The sequence below is a fragment of the Uranotaenia lowii genome, chromosome 1 (genome assembly GCF_029784155.1).
Source record: "Uranotaenia lowii strain MFRU-FL chromosome 1, ASM2978415v1, whole genome shotgun sequence".
Classification (NCBI taxonomy): Eukaryota; Metazoa; Arthropoda; class Insecta; order Diptera; family Culicidae; genus Uranotaenia; species Uranotaenia lowii.
Window position 1 is genome coordinate 94,614,990 of NC_073691.1, and position 27,630 is coordinate 94,642,619.

Here is a 27,630-nt window from a genome sequence, read left to right on the forward strand (position 1 = left end):
CCATACTGTACTGAATGTGATAAATTGATCAAAATCAAACACTTTTTAGTGAAAATAACTTTATTTACACAGTTCTGTTCTACTTTTGTAGAAAACTAGAAAAGTATTCCTGCTTTAACAGATGAATCTTTTGATGCAGATCCAGTCGCAGCTTATTTGGTACCATAGAAAAATGATGCTAACACATATAGTTTAGCTACATAATATTGAAATCTACTTGAAGCTGTGAGGATTCTTTCAGTTGCTGGTGCTGCCGCCTGCCAGAGGAGTTTTTTCGGGAGTCAGCGGAACACTGGCGGCATTCCGATCGGGAGTAGCCGTGCCTTGGAGTTTTTTGAACGCTACCGGAATTTCGAGCTCGTCAGAGTCCATCTCGTTCTCCGACAGAGACAGCGAACCGGCAGTGCGCATGATACGCATCGACGCTCCCTTGCTCATCGGTATCGTCGACGGTTCCGATGCGTACCCATCGTAGTAATCATCTTCGCTGGAAGAGTACCCTCTTTCTGGATATGTTTCCGGTACCTTGCATACAATTTGTGCCAGATCAACGAAGGTATACCTGAAAGAAAGAACACGAACAATTATTCTGGAAGGTTGCAATTTTAGAACATAAGACATACTCGTTTAACGAATGTGTAACTTTTTGTGGAACATTGTGTATACTCCACTGGTTGAACCGAGACAGCCGGCCGCACTTGGCCATATCTTCAAAGAACGATTTTCCGTGTTCAAAGCCAACATTCTTGATCTCATCAAAGCTTCCGAACGCTAGAGTTTTGTACGTATCTATAGGAGGTCGGATGTACACGCAATAATCGCTGTTTTTAACTTCCTGTTGAAGAGGAAAAAAAATCGAAAATTAAAAACCAAAAAAAACTAAGTGCAATCACCACTCACCTGAAGTTGCCTCACGCAGGACACATACGCCAGCCGTGACTGGATGTCCGGTAGATTCGGCACCTTGACCGGCGATGTGAACGGATTCCAACGCTTGTACAGCAACCACCAGCCGGAAAGATCGTCGCCGTAGTCGGTGAGGTCCGTATCGTCCTGGGAGCCGACGTCGATGGCAATGATGTGGGCGGCACCCTGCGCACGCATCACATCCGCTGTGGTGTCGGATTGAAAGTTGATATTAGATATGTCCTAGCATTTTTCCGAACGTTTTTTCCTCACTTAGGCTAATAGATCGGGTTTTGAAAAGCGGTTAAGCATTTTTGTAGAGGTTTGAAAAAATACCAAGAAAAGCTACGAATCAAATCACTTCTTTCCACGATATAAGAAGAATATTTTTCTTTCCTTCTTTTAAGCAGCAAACCCATTTTTTTACTCTGTACTGAGCGCCAAAAAATGGGATGTGTGCACTAAAAATAGGAATGCAGTAGAAGCCCAAAAATTCTGTCAAAAATCGCAAGGCCGAGGGCCGTAAGGCCCAATGGGCGATGGAATCGAAAAGTTATTCCTTCTCTCCTTAAGAGAAACACGTAAGATCTATGAAAAGTTGGGTGAAATTTCAGCTGCATCCCACTTGCACTAATGCAAAACCATCACCCAAACTCGGCAGCGCTTCCATCGCCTATTGACAAAAAATGGAAATGGATCCTAAAATCCGTAGGAAATACTGAAATTCGATCGGCATCGATTAATGGCCACGCTGGTCGTAAGGCTGCAGGCTGAGGGTCACCATTTCCTGATTGCAAACCGCTCAAATCCGTACATTCCACAAAAAAACCTTCGATTCGGCGGAGAGTTTTCAGATGACCAGATGCGAAGATGGTTTCGCCAAGACGAAAAATTTCGTACACTACATTAGCACGGCAAACAACGAGACGATACAATCTGTTGCCAGGGGCAACGTCTCCATGGTATTTGAAGAAGGTCCCATCGAAGTACGCGATATTACATGTGGTACATGTCATGCGGGTTACATGTGGTGTTCCGAGCCGGTCGTTGCGAGGTCCTGGTTGAAGATGGTGACGTAATTGCATCTGGATCCGAGAGAGTTGGTCTATACCGGCTGAATCAAGGGGAACCGGTGAAGTCGATTCCGGCGGAAACATCAGAAATGAAATTGTTCAGCGATGTGGTTCCAAATCAGCTTAGAGTCAACCCAAGAACAGACGGTCGAAGTGTGGTTCCGGAGCGCGAGTCAAAAGAAACCCTGCAGGATGATAATCCAGAATCTGGGCTAAGTGTGCCGTAGTCTGATGTTGCGCTCCCGCCGCAACTAAAAACAAGACCAGTTGTTGAGCAGCAAGGGTCGAGGCACAGCGTTTTCCCAGGCAAGTATAAAGACTTTGTTTATTTTAGTCCTGTTACTGGTCCTTTACACTACGAAAAGGAGAACGAACCAATAAACTGCACCTATGCTATGAACGTGCTTGCTGAAAACAGGACCTGGGACCTGGGCAGGACGGCGATTCAAAACAAATGGGTTTCCAAGTGCAAATGAAAATCCGCTGGTCGGTCCGGATGCCGATTGGGGAGGAGATCCAGATACTCGAAAATCCATCACCCGGTTCACTTCAAGACGATAGGAGGAGCGATATCTTGGAAGGCCACGTGTAAAATGAGCCTGGCAAGCGACCCCGGGGGGAATCTGGTGGCAGATTTCAAAAAGGAATCATAGGGTAAGGAGGAATGTTGAGTTTAGATATTTTCTTAGTAACCTATGACTCCGTTGTTAACATAAACAAATTTGTATCCTAGCAATAAGTTTTCTGTCGGGTAAAAAACAAGCTCGGCATACTTCAACCGTGTGTACTTGACTTATCATTTCCACTCCACTTTACAAGTATTAATTTATAAATAAAAAACAAAGTGTTACACTTTTTTTTTAACAATGAAGACCTAACCGAGGATGGCCGTGGAATCCTTCGACAATGGAGCAGCTAAACGACCTTAACCTTGCTGATGATTTAGTTTTGCTCGCCCAAAAACATCCGGATATGCAAAGGAAACTCGACGACCTAACCGAAAAATCCAAGGCAGCAGAGCTCAAAGTCAATGTCGGAAAGACCAAGTCGATGGATGGCAGTGATTGAATTTTGCTGAGCATGAATTGATCAACCTTCTCTCGCTCACTGCTTTACTCGGAAGCAAAGGTTGCTTTGAGGCAGCAAAAACGACAAAACCGATGATGCATACGCTCTCAATATGGCCCGCCTTCAAGGAGCAGTATACATTCGAGGCAGCGAATCCAGAAACGAATGGCTCTCACTCATCACCTGTTACAACCTTGAGGGAACCGAATTCAAAAGGCAGAGCAAACCCGAGTCTCCTCGTTTGTGCCTGGATAGAATGCGTGAGGTTTTTCTGCTATTGCTATTATTGCACAGCAACCGCACGCAGGCAGCTAGTTTTTTCGTTTCTTTTTCCTCCCCCCTCTTTGCACTATACGTTGCGGGCCATGCAACGCAATAAGTTCGGTTGTTTTTGTTGTTGCCTCAACCTTTGCGGCGAGGTTGAAGATGTTCTCCTCAACGACAGCTATCGGCTGGAGTTATTCGAGTTATTCAAATTCAACAACGTAAATGAGTATGTGTGCCTCGTCTTCTTCATGCATCATGTAGCAACCGAACGTTGAGAGAGTTCGTTCGGGGCAGCAAACGAATAGTGTCTCTCAGAGCAGATCCTCCTCATGGGGGGAGGTTTGAATGAATGTATATGTATCGTCTCCTGTATAGCTATGCGAGGCCTCAAAGTGTGTATTTTGAATGCCTCTGATGAGAAAATTGGTGAGGATTTCAATCACTGATGGATGGGCAACAAGTTGATAAAGTGGAGTGCTTTCAGTATTTTGTTAGCCAGATTACTCCTGATGTTGGTATCAGGCGGTATGAGTCTCCGAAACATCTGGTGATCACGCCAAACATCTCCAAGCACGAAAACCCCCCAAGCAACCAAAAGTCTCGTTAAAAAGGTCGAACACAGCTTAATCAGCATAATCAATGTGCTGAAGTTCGTTTTATTCAGCCCAAAATTTAAGTTCTTATTGAAATTTTGAAGTTCCATTACAGATTTGAACGGCCTTCTATTAAGCCGACAAGCAAACGTTTAATCAGCGAAAACAAAAAAATAATGCTCCTCTCCTTTCTTACTTTGGTCACCACCAGCCCATGTGGTGCTGCTGGTTTCTCGGCATCCATCTTTATTTCTCCCATCACCTCCCTCAATTGGTCTTACTACTTAATTGCTTTGTTTTCAACTTTGTTCGACGCATGTCAGCACGCAAGCCAGTTCTGCTACACAATTAATTGATTCGCTTACTCAAGCAATCAAACAACCTAATGGAAAAAATTAGTCCTGGTACAAGATTTGAACCCGATCCTCCGAGATGATAGCCAAACACGCTGCCACGACGCCACGCCTAGATGTTGCCTTACCGGCAGCTAAAATTCGAAGTGGTTATAAGCTTCCTAGAATACCCGCTAGGGCAGCCAGCAGCAGAGACGCATGTTGATTATGACTAAGAAATATTACGAAACGGCGTATAAATCAATCATCCGTTAAAATAATATCGGTTTAAAAAAAATGGAATTCCATGTTTATAACTGTTAAGCTAAAAATTATACAAATTCTTGAGTTTATCTTGGTATTAAATTAATGAATTGCTTCAACTGACTTTCAACGTGGTAAGTAAATACAGTTGGACGAAATTTTACAAAGTCAAAATATTAACTCTTTTCATAAACAATCATTTGCGAGTAACCTTTAAGTTGTTCTAAGTTGAAGTTTCAATATAAATTATTCATTTCAACAATTTCCAAGCTCCCAAAAATGATTTATTTATTATATGCCCTTTTGTGATGTTCGTTCACTTTTTATATTCATGAAATGGCGGAAATGTCTCAAAAAGGCTGTTTGAGGAACTTTTTGGAACTTCGAGGCTATAGAAGGCTATTTGAGACCCAATTTGTAACTTTTATTCTGATTAATGCGATTGACATGTCACAAAAAAGGCTATTTGAGGAACTTCTTGGAACTTGAAGTTCACAGAAGGCTATTTGAGGATCTTCTTGGAACTTGAAGTTCACAGAAGGCTAATTGAGACCTAATTTGTAACTTTTATACTGTGTGGGTGCGAATGACATGTCACAAAAAGGCTATTTGAGAAACTTCTTGGAACCTGAAGTCCACAGAAGGCTATTTGAGACCTCATTTGTAACTTTTATACTGTGTGGATACGATTGACATGTCACATGTCACAGCATGTTAATATCATTACAGAACAGGGTGAACAATAAAGGGCCCAAATTATTTCCTTGTGCACTGAAGTCGGAATGAAATCGGGAAATTCAGAAGATCCGATTTTTACAGCGAGACGACGATTAGTTAAGTAGCTTCTGATCCAGGCGCATAATCTCTCAGATAACCCCAGGAGTTTTAATTTTGAAAGTGAAATCAAGTGATTTACTGAATCAAATGCCGCAGTGATGTCCGTATAAATTGCGTCGACTTGTTTGCCACAATCCATATTGGATATGCAGAATGATGTAAATACTTCCAGGTTTGATGTAACCGAGCGTTTCGGGAAAAAAACCGTGTTGATTGTTCGAAATCCAGTTCCGGCAAGCTGAAAACATTACATCGTTGACAATTCTCTCTAAGACCTTCGAGCAGGTAGCTAGCGATGTGACACCTCGATAATTGCGCACCTCTTGCTTATCACCTTTTTTAAAGATTGGGCTCATGAAGGATGTTTTCCAGGAGACAGGAAACTGCTGTTGTTGTAAGGACTTATTGAAAATACCAGTAAGGGGCTTTACAAGTAAAGTGCAACACTTTTTTAACACACACGCAGGAATTCCATCCTGTCCAGCTGATGTAAAATATTTCAAATTTTTTATAGCATCGAAAACCATTTCCTCGGTAACAACAAACCCGTCGATATTTAAAACATCGGTGGGCAATCGTGTGACAGCTGCGCTAATTTGATCTCCAGTTGGCGATTGATTTGAAAATACACTGGAGAAATGCTTTGCAAAAAGAACACATTTGTCAGCAGGTGATTTAGCAACTCTGTCATCTAAGCGTACCTCCGCAGGTAGACCGGATTTCTTCCGTTTGTTGTTCACGAAATTCCAAAACTTTTTCGGGTTCCGACGAAGCTCACTTTGAGTACGATTTACATAACGGCGATAGCATAATCGGTTGTAGATTCGATATTGTCTGGTAGCATAGTTAAGTTTCATTTTAATGTACGGGCATCTAGAATTACTAAATGTTCGTAGAAATTTCGAGCGCAGCTGTTTCAACCGTTTTAAACGAGAATTGGTCCAAGGAGGTCTGAGTGGAGGGCGAGCCATGGGCACTGATTTGTCAAACACATCGTCCAATATTGCGCAGAATGAATTCACGGCTACATCCACACTAGTACATCGTTGAAGATTTGTCCAGTCCACTTCAGATAGAACTATGTTCATGAGATCGAAATCGGCCCTACGGAAGTCACGTGCAGATGGGTCGAAAGCCTCTACAAAAGCGACCGGATTCGGGAATGAAATGATGAACTCAAGCGGAGGATGGTACACGTCAATTGGTACAACGGCATCACTTGCTTCAATAACTGGGCTGTTCAAGATTGATTCGTCCGTGAAAACCAAATCCAACGTCCGATTTTGAAGGTTTTGTACACCATTCCGTTGATGAAGGTCATTCAATACAGTGCCGTCCAAAAAAGTAGCACTAGCCATATTGAGTACTGATGCAGAATCGACCACCAATTTGTTGCTATGACTTGGAACCCACAATAATTGTGGTTGATTAAAATCACCAAGAAAAATAATACCGCATGACGGCTCTTTCAATCTAGCTTCTGATAAAGTCTCAACATGCAAATTTAACACTGAGCTAACCTGACTTCTTTCAGGTGGGATATACGATAAACCGATTAAAAATGAACTTTGTTCATAGGAAACTTTTGCCCATAAATTTTCTATACTACTGCTATTACAAAAAGTGACTATGGACGAGCTAAACTTACTTGACACGGCTATGAGCACTCCCCCGCCCCGACTACGACAGCTATTAGAGCCATTTCTATCGCATCGAAACACGGTGTAGTCCGGACAGAAAAGTTGACTGGATGGTACTGTTGCGTCAAGCCAGGTTTCGGTGAAAGCGTAGATGTCATAACCGAGCTCTGATGTGGAGACGAAACATTCAGAGATTTTCGATTTTAAGCCACGAACGTTCTGATAGTAGAGGCGGAGTAGTGATAGTAGAAGTGGAGCCTTTATTCAGCAAAATTCGAACTTTGGAGGCACGAGTTTAAGTAGATATGAGACTTTTGGTTGCTTGGGCCGACTCTTCAAAACGTCAAATCTGTATTGTTGTAGGGGTGCAAAACTTGGTGCACATATGCGGCGACGACGTGAAAACTGCAAGTAATTGAGTATCGCTGCCTGCGGCGTATCTTCCACGCTTGGTGCCCTGGCTAATTGATCTCACACCACTCACACGTGGAACTTCATCGCCCGTGTCATTGAAAGACGCTAAAAATAGAGATTCGGGAACAAAAGTTGAGTGGAGTTCGATTGGGCACACGCTGCGAGGAAATGAGAACGAGAATTCCAGCGAGAGGTAAAGTCGTTTCACATAGAATCTGGTCGGACAGAATAGATCATTTCTCCGCAAAGAAATAACGTACAACAAAAGTAAAAATGTCATTTTGTAGGATTTTTATTGCACTTCAAGGAAAAAAAAAATACATAAAAATCATTCGTCAGCTTTTCGGATGAATTTGCGAACTTTTTTGTGATACCACCCGTCATTTTCTGCACAGTAGGGGAGATGAGGGCATAATGGTCACCCTAAGGAAAACGCTTATGTAACCATAGAGAACAGCTGTAATATGTGAATAACATCATTGTTTCGTCTTGAGACACTCAAATAGTCTATGGCCTAATTGGATGAAACTTGAAAAAGTAGATAAAAATGTTTAAAAATGCATTTTAAAAATTTTTGCCGAAAGCTGAAAAACAGTCACTGTAGAGGCATAATAAGAAACCCCCCGAGGCAGTATGAGCACCATTAATGAAGGCATAATGAGCGTTTTCTTCCGGGGAATCTAGCAGCGAATTCGACTCGATGAAGTCAACTGAGTAATAGAGCTACAGCTTGACTTGTATCGTCTGGCGATTTGGCCTATTGGTTAGATGTCGGAGAGGTAATCAGTAGGCTCGAGTTCGATTCCTGGTGGAGGTGGTTTTTTTTTTTTTCATTTATCATTCATGATCATGATTGCACTAAACGGTGAGGCGTAGATTCATCAAACAAAGCAATAAAAAAATAATCTAGGTCTGTTTGTAAAATTCAAAGAATTAACACATGCTCATTAGAGCGCTGCAAGCTTTGTATGGAAATTTCAAATTCTTAAATTTTTACACCTCCCATAACTTTTTTTGGTTGTTTTTGCTGCTAAAAATAGCAATAAAAATTTTGGAATCGATCCATCCAGTCCTGAATTAGCGCAACGTGTTTTAATTTTGCATGGAAATTTGTATGGGAAAACAAAATTTTCCATTCAAAAATCGCTAGATATGTTCTGAAAGTTCCAAAAAATATAACTTTGGATAAAAAATGTTCCTTGATTCTTGCAGTACATTTCATGTGAACAAAGCAAAAACCTAAATTGTACCCCAGGAAAGATATTCAATGTTTTAAAATTTTTTTTTTCAAAATTCATTTTTTTAATTATATTGTTTTTGACTGCTTGTTTGAAAGCTGTGTAACAGTAGGATGGAAATAAAAAATCTCAAAAAACTGCTTTGCATTGCCTGAGAATTTATTGACTTATAAAGCCTATGCAAAAACATTTCAAGCAATTATTAACAACTCTAGCAAGCAAAGTCTGCCATTTTTGAATACTTTTCAATGGATTAAGATTTTTTATTTTGAAATTGTCATAACTTTTTTCATGAAATTCTTCACTGCTTGTCATGCAAGCGAAAAATGAAGCTTAAGAATAGTCAAAACCAAAAATTAAAGACCGACTTCATTTCAAGCTTATTTGAATTTTCTGGATGATTTAATGTGCAAAAATTTCTTCTTCCATACAAATTCCCATACAAAATTGAAACGCGTTGCGCTAACTCAGGAATCAACCAAATCATTTCAAATTTTACACTGATGCTTGGTGACCCAAAAGGCATCGAAAAAACATATGGGAGCAAAAAGTCATTTTTTGCAGCGGTCTAATGCTCATACATTATGTTTCTGGTGTTTTGTTTCACGGATGATTCTTTGATGTTATAAGCCGTATAATGTAACAATAAAAAAAATCAATCATGAATGGTATGTGCAAAAAAAAAATCCCCTCGAACAGGAATCGAGCTCGAGTCTACTGATTACCTCTCCGACACCTTACCAATAGGCCAAATCGACAGACGAAACAAGTCAAGCTGTAGCTCTGTTGTTCAGTTGACTTCATCGAGTTGAATTCGCTGCTAGATTATACGGCGGAAAATGCTCATTATGCCTTCATTGATAGTGCTCTGTTCGCCTCTAGTGAACAAATTATAGTAAAAAAAGCGTTTAAAAATTGATTGAATTGAAAAATCAAAAATTTTATGATGTTGAAAATTGAGAAACAATGTGTAGATCATGTTGCAGTGCGTACATTTCAGATCAAGATGATTTAAAGGTCATAAAAGCTTAATTGGTGGTGCTCAAAAATTATAATATTTTCGTCACTTGAGAACCTAGCTGGTTATTATTTAATATTTCTGTAAATGGCCTGGATTCGACCAGACCTAACTGAACGCCAATTTGAAAAAAAAAGATATCTACTGCAGCGGATGCGAAACATGATAAACTACCTGTCCAATGAAAATCAGAACATTTTTCCTATTTTTTCTAATTTTATTAAAAAATTTCAATGTTGCAGACAGTGGAAATGGCAAAAATGCGTTGCGCCAAAGTGAACTGAGAGCCACCTTAACCCTCCAAAGCTGTTCGGGTCAATATGACCCGAAGCGTTCATTTCAAACATCTATATAATCATTCCAATATACTGAAGAACTGGGAATTTTGACAGACCAAGTATGTTCTACGAAAATAATGACCAAGTTACCGGCAAAAAACTAAAATTTGAGTTTTGAAAATCGATTCATTGGGAAATGAAATACAGCTAAGCAAAGCCAAAGTTGGATTTCGTTTTTTTAAAGTAAGATTTTTTTCACCGGAAGATCTTAGATTGCGGTCAAAACTTTCCTTGGACTCCAACATGTCTATACATTGTCGGATAGATGGATTTTTGACAATTTCAAACATCAATGAAACACTTAAATACAGAAACGCTGTCAGAAGTTATAAGTATTTTAAAAATAAAATTGATTTTTCGGACTTTTTACTTTCTGAACCAATTTCTGATAACCTGGTAATACATAACGACTTTATTTTGTAATTTTGAGTAATTAGAATAAATTACCTACACAATGGATATAATATCATCAAAATCGGTTAACATTTGCAGCCAGGAGAACGAAATCAAACTACAACTCAAATTTCCCCGAAACTGATATTTTGCGAACGGCTTTGGAAGGTTAAAGGTAATGATGAAAAGCATGTTTTGGTCATGAAAACTGATTTGGTTCGAAATAATTTTATATGTGTTGGTTTTTTCGATTCAAAACAGTTCTTTGGCTCGTTACGAACTAATATCTGATAAATTAAATGATTTAAAACGTTCCCGTGGCTTAAAACTTTGTATTTCGGATTTTAAGGATTTGTTAAAATTTCGCTCCGCCAGACTGAACCGAATCCCTTGAGTTTTGTTTTCAATTAACTCAAGGGGATGTTAGAATTTTTAACATTACTGTCGTTCAGAACGCAACCGGTAAGTAACAATCAAAGATATTCCGGATTTCAAAAGTGCGAAATTTGTATGGCTCGGTTCAGTCTGGCTCAACGAAAACATTTTCCAAGCATCAACCGTACTCGTTGGGTGCTGCTTGTAAAGCGCCTATTAGTAGGCTTCAATGTTTTGAACAAATTGCCCAGTCAAATGATAGCGCATGGCAATTTTTTAAAAATTTTGGTTCGACCAGAGTGAACTGGGTGCAAACATATTGCTATAAAAATTCAGTATACGGCTTATTGTGTGATCATAATAAGATCATTATAAGAGTCTACATGTGATGGTAAAATGATTAAATGAGATATCTAATAAAATGGTATCGATTGGTAGGGCTGTGAACTTTTAACTCGATTTTCTCGAAATCAAGTTTATGGCGTTCAGTTCTGTCTGGTCGAATCCCGACGAAATATGAAAAGGATCTTTCTTTTTTGGTGAAAAATTAATGCTATAGGTAGTACGAAACAAGTCCTTATGAAAATTTGTTTAAGAAAATACGTATTTATGTAGAAAAAAGGAGGGCTCATTATGACCTGGTGCTCGTTATGCCGTTATCTCCCCTACTGCTGGTAACCTCATTCGCCATCTTGTTCCACCACTTTTCCATTTGAGCGGGTTTTTTCATGGTTTTGCCACATTTCTTCAGTTAGCCCTTAACTATTGCCCAATATTTCTCGATGGGACGAAAATCCGGACAGTTTGGTGGATTGATACTTTTTTCAACAAAATCGATCTTGTTCTCCTTATACCACTTATACTTAACGACATCCCGGCTGTAGTGGCAGCTTACCAGGTCCGGCCAGAACTTCACCGGACCTTTGTGGGACCGAATGAATGGCAAAACCCTCTTCTGGAGACATTCTTCTTTGTAAACATTTCCATTCATTGTGTCCCCAGTGATGAAAATCTTAGTCTTCGTCCCACAACTACAGATCCCTTGTCAAATCAACAACTTACGAGCAAATTTATCTGCGAAAACAAACTTGAATCTACCCGCAACATTCCCTTTACGCTTCGCAAGGTAAAATTTGTTACCGGGTATTTGTCCAAAATCCATTTTGACGAAAGTTTCGTCGTCCATCAAAATGCATCCGTTGTACTTGCTCAACACTTTCTCGTACAACTTCCTTGCCCTGGTTTTGGCAACCAGGTTTTGTTTCAGCGTCCTGTTGGGGTGTTTGCTTGCATGATACGACCGCAAGCCTTCTCGCAAAACAAATTCGTCGAGCTGTACTGTGGTTCGTTTCGAACTTTTTCGCCAAATCTTGCAAGGAGATTCCAGGATTATTGTGAACTGATCGAATTACCTTTGCTCGCAGCTGTAACGTTGCAGCACCGAATTTACAGTCGATTTTGGATATTTCAGGAATTTCGCGATCTTTACTCCTGACCACGTCGGTTTCTCTACGTGAGTGTGCAGAATTTTCTCTCGCCTTTCGCGTTCCATCGTCGATAACTTTTGACTGACTGCTTCGATCTTGATGAAATTTTCACCACTAAGTAAACAAACCATCCGGATCAAAACACTGTCAATAGATTCGCGATGTGACAACTAGGGGCGCTGCAGTAAATGAAAAGATCCGACCAGATTCTATGTGAAACATACTTTAGGCTCAAAAGCTCGTGGCGGCGTAGTTGAGCCGCTGAAATACGCACAGCTACGGATTTTGAGACCTTCTTCGGATCTACGGATCGATGCTCGATAACTACGGATTTTCAGCATTTCATACGGATTTTCTACGAGTTATCGCAAACCGTTGGAAATTATATTATTATTATTATTATTATTACTTTTATTAAAGACATTTTACCATTAATATGGCATTCGTGTCTGTAAAGGAAATTATATGGATAAACGTCCATTTTTCGCAGGCTCAAGCCCAATCGGCGCCGGATGATTAGCTAATAGGTAAGTAATGCTTGGCAGCCAGGAGTGTCGGAGTCATGATCATATGGCAAAAAAGGTAAAAATTGTTTCTGAAAATTGAATAGCGAAGGAACCCGTAGATTTGAAAGATATTTTTGAACTGATTTTAAAAACAAATCTATTAAAAGACACTTAACACTGCCTGCCTTGGACAAATTCTTTTTAGGGGAAGCATAAGTTGATCGATTCTGTAATATAACAAACGCTTTAAAAAGTTGATCAACTGCACAATTTTAGAATAAAAACCGCTTTTCAAAACCGATCGATATTGAATTATAGATCAATGAAATTTTACAAGTAATTAGCATATATTAGTAGGTATTATCTTTTGCAATCTTCATTGAAAGGTTATCATCAGTAGGTAAGATAATGCGCTTATAGAGAATCAACAGTATTATAATTAAATTGCAAAAGTGAGGAACAACTTAACATTAAATGAGGCTTTAGAAAAAGAAAGCGGGGAACAATTATAAAGAGAATTAAGAAAAAAAACATAATAAAAGAAAGGCACAACAATTACCTGGCACGTTATTAGTGTAACAACCGTCTAACAGTAGATGACCATCTCTATTATCACAGATAGGAGGAAATATGCCCGCTACGGACATACTAGCACGACAATAACGCCACAGTGTCCCTACAGAGAGGGAGGCAGGGTATTTTTTGATGTAGGTTTTTCGGTTTCAGATGGGGAAAGAATTGAATCATGAGCTTGGTTGAATAATGCAGCAACAATTTTTGGGGTGATTATTTGGAGAAAAAAAAAACCTGTCTCAAATAAGTACACTACACGATCGAGCAAATAACACTAGTTTACAAAATTTAAAAAAAATCGTGAACTTGATTAACTGACCAACATTTTTAATGTAAAATCGGGCGCTGAATCCGAAAATGAAATTCAAAAAAATCTCAGTAGAACCGTTTTTGAGTTATGCTCCAAATATGAAATTTCGAAAAAATTAAAAAAGTTCTTGTACTTAGATTAAAATATCTCGGACGGCATAACAGTAATTTGAAATCCCTCTTTTGCATATTGAAGGTGAATAAGTTATCTATCGATCATCTGAACACTGTTTTTGCGTTTGACCAACAGTATTGTTGATATTAGTGACTTTATGAGAAAAAATATTATAAAAAACGCATTTTTTTAGAGAAAATTTTGTTTCAACGAAAGTTTTAGACTCGATGGTAGCATTTAAAAAATCTGATTTTCTTTTGCGCTTTAATATCTATTTAAAACAAAGACTTTAAGTGGTTATTTATCAAAATCGGTTGAAAATTGAAGAAGTTATGGCTCCTTTACCATAACTGAAATTTTTGGAGTTTTTAATAATTTAACGAACCGCAGTACACTTATCATAGTATAGGAAGAATGGAACATGATAAATCTCACTCGCTCTAAGTCAAAATTATGTATGAGCTTACCAGAAGGCCACATGCCAAATTTCAGGAAGATCTGACCATAGGGAGGGGTTGCTTAAGTCTCAAACGTGAATAAAATTTTGAGGTATTTTGCCCGGAAGGAACGAAAAATACTGGTTTTTCATCCATAACTTTTTTCATCACTAGCTGATTGTTTTTTATGGTTGATTTTCTCAAAGCCTAAGTTAAGACAAATATTTCACCCGAAGACTGTAACTCGATTGGATTAGAAACAGAAAAGTTATTGCGGTTCAAAGTCCGCAAATTTTGTCCAATACGCAATGAGTACTTTTTACGCATTGCGTTTTATACGACAATTTTCGACCAAAATACAATCTTTAAACCGCGATAACTTTTCTGTTTCTAATCCAATCGAGTTACAGTTTTCGGGTGAAATATTTGTCTTAACTTAGGCTTTGAGAAAATCAACCATAAAAAACAATCAGCTAGTGATGGAAAAAGTTATTGATGAAAAACCAGTATTTTTCGTTCCTTCCGGGCAAAATACCTTAAAATTTTATTCACGTTTGAGACTTAAGCAACCCCTCCCTATGGTCAGATCTTCCTGATATTTGGCATGTGACCTTCTGGTAAGCTAATACATAATTTTGACTTAGAGCGAGTGAGATTTATCATGTTCCATTCTTCCTATACTATGATAAGTGTACTGCGGTTCGTTAAATTATTAAAAACTCCAAAAATTTCAGTTATGGTAAAGTAGCCATAACTTCTTCAATTTTCAACAGATTTTGATAAATAACCACTTAAAATCTTTGTTTTAAGTTGATATTCAAGAGCAAAAGAAAATCAGATTTTTTAAATGCTACCATCGAGTCTAAAACTTTCGTTGAAACAAAATTTTCTCTAAAAAAATGCGTTTTTTATAATATTTTTTCTCATAAAGTCACTAATATCAACAATACTGTTGGTCAAACGCAAAAACAGTGTTCAGATGATCGATAGATAACTTATTCACCTTCAATATGCAAAAGAGGGATTTCAAATTACTGTTATGCCGTCCGAGATATTTTAATCTAAGTACAAGAACTTTTTTAATTTTTTCGAAATTTCATATTTAGAGCATAACTCAAAAACGGTTCTACTGAGATTTTTTTGAATTTCATTTTCGGATTCAGCGCCCGATTTTACATTGGAAATGACCTTTAGTTTACTGAGTTCAAAAATGCTGTAAACTAGTGTAATCAATGTTCCTAAAAGAAAGATCAACGGAATCTAAAAGTGGTGGTTTCCAATTTGTTTTGGCTGATCAATGGAAACAAAACTAGAAACAATTTTAAACTATTGAATTTTGTTCTGAGCGTATTTTTTTTTCTATAAAATTGGACTGTCAGTTATCAAAATGTTCTCTTTTTTCTTCGTTCTGTCATTCACGCTAAAACCAAAGAAAAAAATATTTCATCTATTTTCAAAATATTGTTATACACTGGTAGAGATGATCTTAGCTGAAGGTGGGAGGAAATCTTTGTGTGTACGGTGTCTTGCGGAAGGATAAACGAATATTTATGAGCTTAAAATTTAGTTTCTAATATAGATATGAAAAGCGGTCTACAATTGGCCAAAAAGCGTGAAATGGAAACGGAAGGGTGGGAGGAAATTTTCAACTTTCGATGGGATAATAGAAGAATCTACTGTGTATAGTAGTATTACCTGTATTTAGAAGGAAAACCGAAAAGTCACACTATAAGGAAAGATGTAGCATCGTTTCAAACTTACATTGCTGCTGCTTTTGTAGAAAAATTAGAACAATACCTATGTATGTAGGAAAACCATATTTTACCAAACTCCACGACTTCACACATAGTCAATTCAAAATTGTTGAATAAAACACTTGTTTCTAATGCTTATGTATGTAGTTCTACTGGGATTTTTCGAAGGTGTTTGATACTGTGTCGCACACCAGATGCTGCTTCACCAACTTTACAGACTGTATAGATGCTCAGTCAGATTCAGATTATGAAATCATCAATGAATGACACAATAGTAAAAACCGACGAGTTTAGTAACTTGAACAATCGCCCAAACTATTTCTAAGGCAGTCGAGGATAAGCTTTGGATTCCTTCGCGGTAACAAACTACGGGTCTTCGAGGCCATCGCGCCTCTTCTTATGTCTAACCCTGTGAATTGTGTCGCGAAACAGTCTGACGAGCTCTCAGGCTGACATGTCGATGGTTCTCCGGTCTGATACTCATCCATAATTTAGCTTCGCTTAGTATTGACTCGTCCGATCTACCAGTGGCTCTGCAGTTTCTGATTCGATAACCTTCTAATGATTTCTGACTGGTTGACATTCCTTTTCTCCTGGCTCGATGACCGTCCATTGAATCTTGCTTTGCTTTGTTTTTTTTTTACTTTCCATCTAAAGGGTGATACGATCAAAATTTGGTCAATATCAACTTTACGTATTTCTTTCAATTTTGCATTTAAAAAACCTGAACACCCCTCATTTTGAAGGTGTGTGTGTGTGTGTAGAATTTTGCTCCTATTTTGAATCCGAGCTACTCGCACGCAAAGCTGGCGAAATCGCTAAAAGTTGCCAAATCAACCGTTACAAATGTAATTAAAGTGTTTGGGGAACGTTTGTCGACAGCCAGGAAGTCTGGATCTGGGGGAAATCGAAAACCGGAAGCCGTTGAGAAGACAAAGAGAGTTACCGGTAGTTTCAAGCGAAATCCTAACCTCTCTCTCCGAGATGCCGCAAATAAGCTGGGTGTATCGTCTACAACCGTGCATCGAACCAAAAAACGAGCCGGACTATCGACTTACAAGAAGGTAGTGACTCCAAATCGCGATGATAAACAAAATACGACGGCAAAAGCGCGATTCCAGAGGCTGTACACGACGATGCTGACGAAGTTTGACAGCGTGGTAATGGACGACGAAACCTACGTCAAAGCCGACTACAAGCAGCTTCCGGGACAGGAGTTTTATACGGCAAAAGGAAGGGGAAAGGTAACAGATATTTTCAAGCACATGAAATTGTCAAAGTTCGCGAAGAAATATCTGTACCTGTGGCTTGAAAAGCAGCATTCTCATAGCTTCTGGGACTGTCAACCAAGAAATTTACGTGAAAGAGTGTTTGAATAAACGTCTGCTGCCTTTCTTGGAGAAACAGGGTTGTTCCGTACTGTTTTGGCCGGATTTGGCATCTTGCCATTACGATAAAAAGGCCATGGAGTGGTACGCCGCCAACAACGTGCAGGTGGTTCCCAAGAACAAGAACCTTCCCAACACGCCAGAGCTCCGCCCAATTGAGAAATACTGAGCTGTTGTCAAGCGGAACCTAAAGAAGACCAAAAAAACTGCTAAGGACGAGCAGCAGTTCAAGGCAAACTGGCTTTCTGCGTCGAAGAAGGTGGACAAGGTGTCTGTACAAAATCTGATGGCAGGGGTTAAACGTAAGGCCCGGCAATTCGGATTTGGAAAAGCGGAAGCCTAACTGAATATTTTTCCTGAATTTTATACTAATTAAACTTGAAAAAGAAATTTAATTTGATTTTTTTTAAATAAACGATTTCACAGATTTACACGCGTTTTCCCTTGACCAAATTTTGACCGTATCACCCTTTATTACAGAGTACTTTTGGTTGTGGAAAGAAGTAGACAACCAAAACTGTTCTGTGGTAGAAACTGGAACATGTAACTTTTTTTTTAAATTTGTTTATATGAAACGGCTCAAGACGGGAGACGCAAGTATAAACGATTTGGGAGGTTTATACTTGCGGTTGTGTGTGCGTGCGTGGCGACGAAAACCAGAGGATAGCTGGCGGTTGGGTCCAGCGTGATGACGTCAACAGACGTTCGACCTGGTCGTATTGTATCCTTGTGTCTACGGCAGTGGGTATCCCCGGCGGGTGTCGGATAACGCGCGGGTGCGGAATGACGTCTTCCACCTGGGCGGCCACCAGTGTAGCTCGGTGGCGGCCAGGGGCTCTTATGCTCGGTCCCCGAGGTTCTCGGACGTTCCTTGGCGGCGAAGCACCGAATGCCAAGGCGCCCGGTCACAACGAACAGTACCGGACCCTTGGTCCAGCCCCTAACATCCCCTGGCGGCGTAAAGGACTGGATGCGCAGAATTGTCGGGAAACCAACAATCTGCCCAATAACGCCTTTACCGAACAGTGCCTTTGTCGAGGGCTAAGGGCACTTCCGGAACGAAAACTGGATTTAGGGTGACGGCAAGTCTGGAGAACCTCCTGAACACGTGGGTTGACTTTTCCACGGAGCTGGGTGCACAATGACAAAATCCTCGTGGCTTCATCCTCGACCCGCCAGCTAACCTGCCACGCTACGCAATTTTGCCGGGCTTTTCCTCTCCTCTCTCTTCAAAAACGTCAGATTTCGAACAGCGTTGCCAGTTGCACTGCCCAAACTTCAGTTTTCCGCCGAATTATGCTGTCAGCGTCAGAGGGATAGGAATGAAGGACGAAGGACCCAGGAGTTGAGATAAATAATCTACTCTTTCTAAGAATACAATTCAAAATTCGTTTGCCTTCAATTCCCGATACGTTGTTCTCCCAGTTGTTACGGAGAGCCCGTAACAGCTGATGTCCTTCGTCAGATGAGGACGAGCGACACCAGCTGAACACGTTCCGGTGAGATGATCATCGAACTTTGACGTGGCTCAACGGTAAAAAGCGCGGAGTATAGAGTGCTCACGCAGGAGATAGACAGTGGGACGGCGGAATTCCGTGCCCTGAGCACCACAGTTGCCGTCAGGATTAAGAAACTTGATGAGATAGCTACAGAGGTAGAGGTCAAAAATGTGCTGATGGACTTGTGCAAGATCGAAACGGACAGATGCGGGAAGGTCCTCCCAAATCCGGAACTCAGGTGGTGTTTGCGAAACTTCCGGTTGCGGCAACAAACGCCGGACGGCTAAAGGTGGGGTGGTCTATCTACGAGATAGCCATCCCCCAGCAACCGGAAAGGTGTTTCCGTTGAGTCGAGTACGGACACCTATCGTTTGCCTGCAAGGGCACTGATAGAAGTGGGCTGTGCTGGCGGTGCGGTAAAGCTGGCCATCAGGCGGCTGGATGTACAGCAACCAGCTGTTGCGGCAGATGGCATTCGAGAAAAAGTTGGATTAGTGGCAGACCCGTATCGTAGGACCTCGGATGGCAATAATTAGGTAATCGATAAAATCAAACTGGCCGCAATATGGGTTATAGGAAGATACCTCATACAAAAGGTTGTGTCGGCTAAAGAGAAGGCTTCGTGATAGCCAAAGTCAACGGGATCTTCGTAGCTGCTAAACCCCCCCCCCCCCTCCTCCCCCTCCGTAGGTGGTCCTTTGGAGAGGTTCGGCGTCATGGTGGACAAAATTGTTGAAGGTCTCACGGGTAGAAGACCCGTTGTTGGCAGGAACTTCAACGCGTGGGCCATACAATAAGATAGTCGCCTTACAAACCCCAGGCGTCAACTTCTACTGAAAGCCCTAGCAAGGCTGAACGTAGACCTGGGGAATGTAGGTGATACAAGGAACGTGTAGCTTTCTGTAGTCAGGACTGAACGAACGACTGGAGGGTGAGCGATGCGTTCACCGATAGCGATCACTTTGCGGTAGAAGAGGAACGACAACAGGAGCATGGCTCTGAAATACAACACAATTTGACCGGAACGTCTCCATCGAAGTGTTAAATTGGAACGGGACTTGGAAAACCTGTCCGCGGAAAACCTGACGAGGGTACTCGCAAGCGCATGTCACGCTGCTATGAGGCCGTCTACTGGTGGACGAAGGAAATCGCTAGACGATACATGCAGAGAACGAGATCCCCGTCAGCGAGAGAGGAGCTAAGAGTGCTCTACGCAATTGCGAAGTCTGCCCTCTGCAGGGAAATCAAGGCGAGCAAAAAGGCACGTTTCAGGCGAGGACGCCAACGACGCTGACACCTAGACGACTTTTACAGAATTGTTAAGGCCTAGACGCAGAGCGGGGATGTGCCGAAGGAAATGTGTCCGAACAAACTGCGCGAAATCGTCAACGAGCTGTTCGCACAGCATGGGGAAGTCACATAGTCGAGGGTCGCATATGAATCGGATACGCGTGAGGAAGAGCAAATTTCGCTGGAGGAACTGCGTGACATTGCTAAGTCCCTCCAGTTGAACAAAGCTCCGGATCCGGATGGCATCCCTAACGTAGCAGTGAAGGCCGCGCTCATGGAACTCCCTTAAATGTTCCGGTCATCACCGCAACAGTATGTGGATGCGAGGGTCTCCCCAGACGTGTGGAGGCGGCAGCGATTGGTGCTCCTGTCAAAACCGGGTAGGCCACCAGGTGACTCATCAGCTTATCTTCCGATTTGTCTCCTGAATACTGCCGGAAAGGTGCTAGAGAAAGTGGTCCAGAGCAGGATAAAGCTCTACACGGAAGGTACGAACAGCCTATCCGATACACAGTTTGGTTTTCGGAAAGGCCGCAGCACGGTGAATGGCATTCGACAACAGGATGACAAAAAAGTCCGGTAACACTTTTTTGGGGTCCCCTGTAGCCTACACGTTGCATCTCTCTGGTACCATCTATATGTCAAATGGAAGGGCTTACTTTGCTGCCCAAAGTGGCAAAGTTTAGTTTCTGTACAGTTTGTTTACATTGAGTTGTGAGCCATGGCAGAGTTAAGAGCAGCTGTTATCGCTGAATATGTGAGAGGGTACAAACCCGGACACATATTCAAACACCTAAAATCAGAATCAATCGGAAATTTGTGTACTGGACCATAAATCGGTACCTAGAGACCGAGGGAACCAAGGGCAAGGCACGATCTGGACGACCAAGGTCTGTGAGAACTCCAAGGCTGAAAAAGATTATACGAGACCGTGCCGATGGAGCACGTGCGCGCCGCTTGCAATGACTTTCCGAGAAGTCTGAAACTGGTTCGATCAGAGAAAGGTGGTGTAATTCCGAGATATCGTCTGTGAAGTATCTTTATGCGTTACTGAATAAAGCTATGAAAGTCAGTTTAAGATTTTCTTCTTGTTCTTCGAAATATTGAGACTTTCCTGTGTGACCGGACTTTTTTGTCACCCTGTAGTCATCGAAGGGGCAGACGAAGCCAAGCTGAAGAAGAGGAGAGGAGACCGGTTCTGCGCAGGGGTCACCCTTAGTCAGCGATTGCGTCGACGCTGATTCGTATGAGGATTCCGGCATATATCTGTAGGATGGTGGAGTGTTACTTCCGTAATCGCCAACTACAGTATATGACTAGTGAGGGACTGGACTCAGTGAGTGTCTCGGCAGGGGTTCCACAAGGATCGATATTTGGCTTTTCGAAAAACTGCTAAGACTGCGTCTCCCCCAATTTAATCAATGGTGAGGAGGATGTTTTAAGCAATCACCTTGGCGTAAGAGTCAATTTCATTAGATCACTTTTTACAACTTAAGTCATGAAGGATTTAGACCACCTGAATTGTAGAATGTTATATTGAATAACAATATCGAGTTTCTGAATCCTTTGGACTGAATATAATAAGTATTTTAAATGTTGATGCTTAACTTCAGTTTTTAATGCATAATTTTTATGTTTAAAAGATCCGTAAGAGAACATTTTGGTTCCATTGAACACTTAATCAGATCTTTGACTGTGGCGTATGCTACTGTTTTGTTTCGACTCGTAGTCAATTCTCTTAACCAGAATACTTTTTTTCGACTGTTTCCTTTAAAATCTGCGCAACTACTCGTTAATAATTCAGTACCGAATTTTTCAAATCGATCATTATTCGGTTGTAATGCTTTTGGCAGACATGACATGACTACATAAGCTGAACGTTTCAAAATTGGTGAAAAAATCATATCGTTTACTGGATATGGCGATATAACTTATCACCTCCAATGTTTTCGGAAAGTTAATCGTAGATCGAATGAGAAAAAATACACACATATAATTATGTACAAACTAAAACCAATTAATCGTTGATTCAAACTTGCAATTACATTTTTGTTGCTTGAGATGGTTATTTACTGTTAGAAGGTGTCCGGCTTTTCTTTTCCACACGGTAAAAAACAATAATCCAATTGAAAAAAAAATGAGATCAATGTTAATTTTAAAATTTAAGAAGCGTTAGAAAATGGTAAGTAATACAAAAACAAATATGTAACGTGTGTGTGTTAAAATTGATAACTGTGATGAAAGAATCGGAAAGCAGGAAGTAAATGCAAGCGCTTTTGAATGTTATACATATTGTCGAAAATTAGTAACCGAAAAAGAAAAGTATGCTATTTCCGAAATAAAAGAATGGAGAAATGAAGAAATAATAATTACCTGGTAAATTGTTACAGTAACCTCCGTCCAGCAGAAGGTGTCCGTCTTTCGGATCGCACAGTGGCGGCATGTATCCGCTTAGCGACATCGATGAGCGTACGTAGCGCCACAGCGAGCCTGAATGGTTTAATTATTGTTGTTTGTTTTTTTTTTTTTGAGTGGGGAGTTTTTTGAATGTTTGAAAATAACAGAATGTCCAAACAGAAACCTTGCTTTCAAACGATAGAAACATAGTTAAAACTCAACACAAAAGAGTGACATAACAATCGAAAGAAAAAAGAGAGAACTTTGACAAATGCGCTAATGCACTAAACATCGAATACTTTTTTGACGATGTGGCAGTCAATCTAGATTTTGCTTTAATATTGAGGAATATCTCAGAACATGTGTTTTTCGTGTGTACAAATTGTTTCCCTGTCTGAAGGAATTTTGGTTGAAAGTGAAAATTTATGATTATGGCAATCATAAATTTTCTCAAAATTCAATAATGGTTTGATAACAATCTATTTGATGGCTAATTATTGAACTATTTTGCAAGCCTTGTTATGAAACCACAAAGAAAATTTAAAGAACAGAAAGTTGGATAAAGAAATTGGTTACCGTGAGTATGGGTCCGAGCGCAGCTTGCCGATATATCAGTGGTCAGCGTGAAGTACGGTATCCACAGATCTTCAATACACACGTCGCCAAAAGTTCCGCGAATAGTTTGGTTGAAATCTCTGCCGGAAAACATCGATGTCATAGGGTAGGTCAAATCCAACAACTGACGGCCCCATTGGGTCATTTTCTGCAAAGCAATATGAACGTGAGATTCAAAAAAATTGAAATAAACAAAAAAACGGCCACACGCACCTTGCACCATTCGCGAGCCTTCTGCGTGACGGTTGTGATGTTTTTTTCCGCACACCACAGGGCTCCCATAAAGGCACCTATGCTGACACCGCCGACCATATCGATCGGAATTCCAGCTTCCTGGATGGCTTTAAGCATACCAACGTGAGCGGCCCCGCGAGCACCTCCTCCACCCAACACTAGCCCTACAGAATTTCCGGTTAACCACCGAGCAAGCCGTGAGAAGTCCGAATGAATGTTCGGCTCCGACATAAGCACTTTACTGTAAAGATCGTTCTGCAAAAACAAGAAGACGTAATGAAATGTTAACATAGGAATTAATATAAACAAAAAAAAAATACTAACAATTCTGTATTGACTTCTTCTCGTGAACATACGCTTGGGGCACTGGATGTGGTGGTGTCGAGAAACCCAGGCCCGCATATTCAACCAGTTTGTGGTGTTAGTGGGTCTGGCCGCACCCTCATGATGCAGGAGAACCAACTCTTTGGCCGTACGAATCGCGAGTCTATCAATCTCTTTTTCGAGTTTTCCAATGATCGGTGGGCGATCTCCCAGGCCAACGATAAGTATAACGTCAGCCTGCCGCAAGCAACGTTGCGTCCATGGTCCAAAGGTAGAATCACACTGATACAGTGCAATGTTGTGTCGATCTTCTTGCTGGCCTAGCCAACTGGTCAATCGATACTCGTTGGATTGTTCCATAATGTGGGGGCCAAGAGTTTTGCGAACTACTTCCGAAGTAAGACGCAATGTGGTCCCAATGGCACTGAGCGAATGATATAACTCGTAAGTAAATGCTGTCAGTGGTACGTCTTCGCTTACGCCCATGATGGCCACAGTAGAATAGCGGTGCTGTATTTGTTGAGCAGTGTCAAACGGCACTGTTGGCATTGAGCTTCCAGTAATTGGCCGCGATTGCATTGAGCCCAAAATACGGTGGCTCAACAGACTGATAAGTTGAGTTACCACAATGGGATATTTAAATTTAATTGCATTGAAAAGTCCTTCAGGTAGTTTGGCAAGCTCGGAATCACGTACGGCCATCACAGTCGTAGTTCTCGTCGTTTCCGTTATCATCTCAACGATGCCGATTAAGTCGCCCTTGCCGTACTCGCCCACGATTTCTTTCTTTCCGTTCGAATGAGTAATGACTGAACGCAGGCGACCGTTGAGCACTATATAGGTACAGTCGCTGTTTTCATCCTGCCGATAAACTGCCCGGCCTGCCTCCAGGAAGTTCCAATCAAGTGCGAAATCACACTGACGAACCAGGGGCGAAAGTCGCTTCACAATGCAATCAGCAATATCCAGCACTACAGCCGGTCGTTCACGCATGATGCTGAAACAAAGTCAAATTATAGATAAGTTTAACAGTTAAAAATATTAACTCTACATAATAGAAAGTCGCCCGTAGCTAATAACTGTTGTAATTCGTATCGGCACTTACTTGTAAATAACCTCCTTGCTAAGCAATCCCACGCGCGAATAATGCTTCGCCTTGATAGTGTAAAGGCTGCTTTCGCCCGTCAATACTGCCAATCCTCCAACCACATCCCCCGGGTAGATATTCACAGTGTGATTCTCGGATTTGTCAAGTTTCTCGTTGCAGCCCAGCTTCTCCTGGGGATACTGTGCTATCGTTAAACCTCCACTGATAACGAAAATTAACAAAACATCCTGAAAAATTCAAGCGGTATAGCTTATTTCTTCGATTTTGCGACAAAAATGATGCTTAAAAAGCTTACATCACTCCTCCCCTGATGGGTTAAAGTAGTACCGGGAGCTATTTCCTTCAGCACAATGTTATCTTCTACAAAGGGGCGGTCTTCCGCCTTCAGACCCAACTCTTTCAAGAATCCTTCGATTGCGATGGCCCTCATTACGGTGTCTTCCATCGGTTCACTTGGCAGTGCCGATGTACGACGGCTGCCCAGATGATCCGACAAATCAGCTAACATGTCCGGTTTCACTTGATCCCCTGCACCTCCCGCCGCAACCGTTGATGCGTTCGTGTGCCCACCTACCAGAGAATGGGATGGCATCTGTACGTCCGATGGAACCCTCCGATGGCCGGGACTGTTTTTCATGGGAACAGTAACTTTTTTACGTTGCGAAGAACACTGAAAAATATCAGTACTAAATTACAATCTGATAACGAGTGCATTTTAATCTATTTACCTGAATATATTCCGTACTCAAACCTAGATAATTGTGCAATGCAGTTATAGTAACTCTTTGCAAACGAATCATGATGACTTGAATTACTCTGACCAACAGATCAGGACTTTCATCAAACACTTCTTTAAAAGCGAACATTGGCAGCCGTATCACTTGTGAATTTTCCATTGCTCGTGCCGTTACAGTCTTGTACTGACTAGTATTACCCTGCAAAAAAAAGCAAAATGTAATTTTAAAGAATTTGAAAAAATAAAACTTGTGTTCGGGCATCAACTTACAACCAACACATCGATGAAGCTCAGTAACGATGTGACAGATTCTCCCTTGCGTACCACTTTTAAGGCAATGGAGCTTCCGTCCGGATTGTTTAGGAACACGTTGATTTGTCCGGATTGTACAATAAACACGCTGTCGTCCTGATCGCCAACTTTTATCAATGATTCTCCGGCTATTAAATTGATGATTTCAGTGTGTTTACAAATTTTAAGAAATACCGGTTTCTCGAAATGGCCAAAAATTCGAATACTCTGCAACATGTAGAGCGCATCCGGTGGGACTTTGTCGTTACCCTCAGCCGCTTCCTCGAGATACTCGGCCGGTGGCTCAACAACCTGCAGCTGGACCGTATCATTGTCACGACGCATGAGCAGACGTTTGGCAAACCGCATCACTGCTTTTCGTTTACGACCCTGTCCTCCGTAAGCCTGACCAGAAATGGATTTTACCTTCCGCAGCATCCGGCGACCGTAGAACATCATCTTGTCTCGCTTGCGGAAACGGAGCTGCGACGGATCATGCATTTGGAACAAAAGCTGGGCCGCCTTGTCTCGAAGTTCTGTGTGACGAGTTTTGGGAAAGAAAGTTTCAAAATTGAAGTTGGATATGAATGTTAACGAAGCTTTAAAACTTACTTTTCAAATATATTCTTCGCCAGCAATACAGTCCGAAAATTGTAGCAACTATCAGCAGAAGGACGCTTAGAGACCAGGCGAACTGAAAATAGAAACATCAATCAATCATATTATAAATAATTTTTAATGGAAGGTTTGTTCTAAATGTAAGCTGTGGTTGATGATAAATTTGAAATATTTCCCATGTTGATTAGTTAAGTTCTGTTTTCATTGACATTGTTAACTTCTTCAAAATCTTTAACCTGTACTTGATTTTATAGATTTTTCTTTAGAGTTGATTGATTAAGTTTGGTGCCATACCGAAATGCGTCCATAACAATATGGTTACCCTATTCTGAAGACAAAAACTTGTCACAATACTCACATTATTTTGCAGCTCTTCGGCTATGATTGTGTACCAGGAATCCTTCAAGATGGTTCCATAATCGGAATAGGACTTCTTAACCAACCCGACGATATCCATTGTGGTCGAATTGGCCAACTCCCAGTGGATGATATGACCAGCAAAGTGGATTATCAACCAACACCCAGACTCAAATAACAAAACTGTCGCCGTCAGTGGGCAACTTTTTGGATCATCATAAACACCACCGCACGGATCACTAATCGACTAGCAAACAGTTTAAAAATCGCCAGCACCTGTTCAGCAACCAATTTGAGCGTTTCACATTTAATTCGAAGGACGAAATCGATGGTTTTTCGACAGAAATTCTTTTTTACGCAGGAAAATAAAGTGATCACACGAACAACAATGAAAATCAGAATGACATTTCTCGATAAGAAAACTTCAGTGTTGCCAAACTGGTACACGCTCAGTTTTTGAAACTCAAATTATATTTATTAGTTACCTCAGAAAAGTGTTTGCACAATTGGGCTTGGGCCTGCTAAAATGAATAAAACTTGCTCTTTACTTTTACACAGATTTCCATAAGAATGACAGCTAATCGGAGTAAAATTGGAGTGAAGGCATATGAAAAATCGTATACCGGGATTGCGAGCGCGCCCATCGCCTATAGAACCTTTGAACTGTGATCAGAGAGGTTTTTGCTTTGGTGAAAGGTAGATTATTATTCAATTTAATTTTTCCTTATTGTGATACAACTAATAAGCATCATCCTCAATATATTTTTTTTCTCTTGGGCCTATTTGAATCAAGCCAGGACCAAAGATCTATAATTGAATGAGCGAATCTGTAAGAA

The 27,630-nt window shown here is 40.9% G+C and overlaps 1 protein-coding gene across 3 annotated transcripts; it reads right to left on the bottom strand.

The window, feature by feature from the left end:
- Positions 1–42: 42 nt before the first annotated feature.
- LOC129738952 (neuropathy target esterase sws) lies at positions 43–27,198 on the bottom strand. Of its 3 annotated transcripts, none has more exons than XM_055730301.1 (13): positions 26,796–27,198; positions 26,432–26,513; positions 25,799–26,355; positions 25,521–25,727; positions 25,088–25,462; positions 24,790–25,019; positions 23,685–24,681; positions 23,340–23,615; positions 23,088–23,274; positions 13,309–13,425; positions 901–1,112; positions 624–835; positions 43–562 (listed from the first exon to the last, which is right to left on the bottom strand). In XM_055730301.1, the coding sequence occupies exons 1-13, from the start codon at positions 26,892–26,894 to the stop codon at positions 238–240; spliced, it is 3,876 nt and encodes a 1,291-aa protein (XP_055586276.1). In that variant the 5' UTR covers positions 26,895–27,198; the 3' UTR covers positions 43–237. The 3 variants fall into 3 exon arrangements, with proteins under 3 accessions (XP_055586276.1, XP_055586267.1, XP_055586286.1); XM_055730292.1 differs by lacking the exon at positions 13,309–13,425 and adding an exon at positions 22,488–22,604; XM_055730311.1 differs by lacking the exon at positions 13,309–13,425.
- Between the last annotated feature and the right edge of the window lie 432 nt (positions 27,199–27,630).

Coding starts and splice junctions, on each gene's coding strand:
- LOC129738952 (XM_055730301.1), bottom strand. CDS start 26,894: ATGGATATCGTCGGGTTGGTTAAGAAGTCCTATTCCGATTATGGAACC. Junction 25,728..25,798: donor GCTTCATCGATGTGTTGGTT/GTAAGTTGATGC, acceptor TTTTTTTTGCAG/GGTAATACTAGTCAGTACAA. Junction 23,275..23,339: donor AGGCTCGCGAATGGTGCAAG/GTGCGTGTGGCC, acceptor ATTGCTTTGCAG/AAAATGACCCAATGGGGCCG.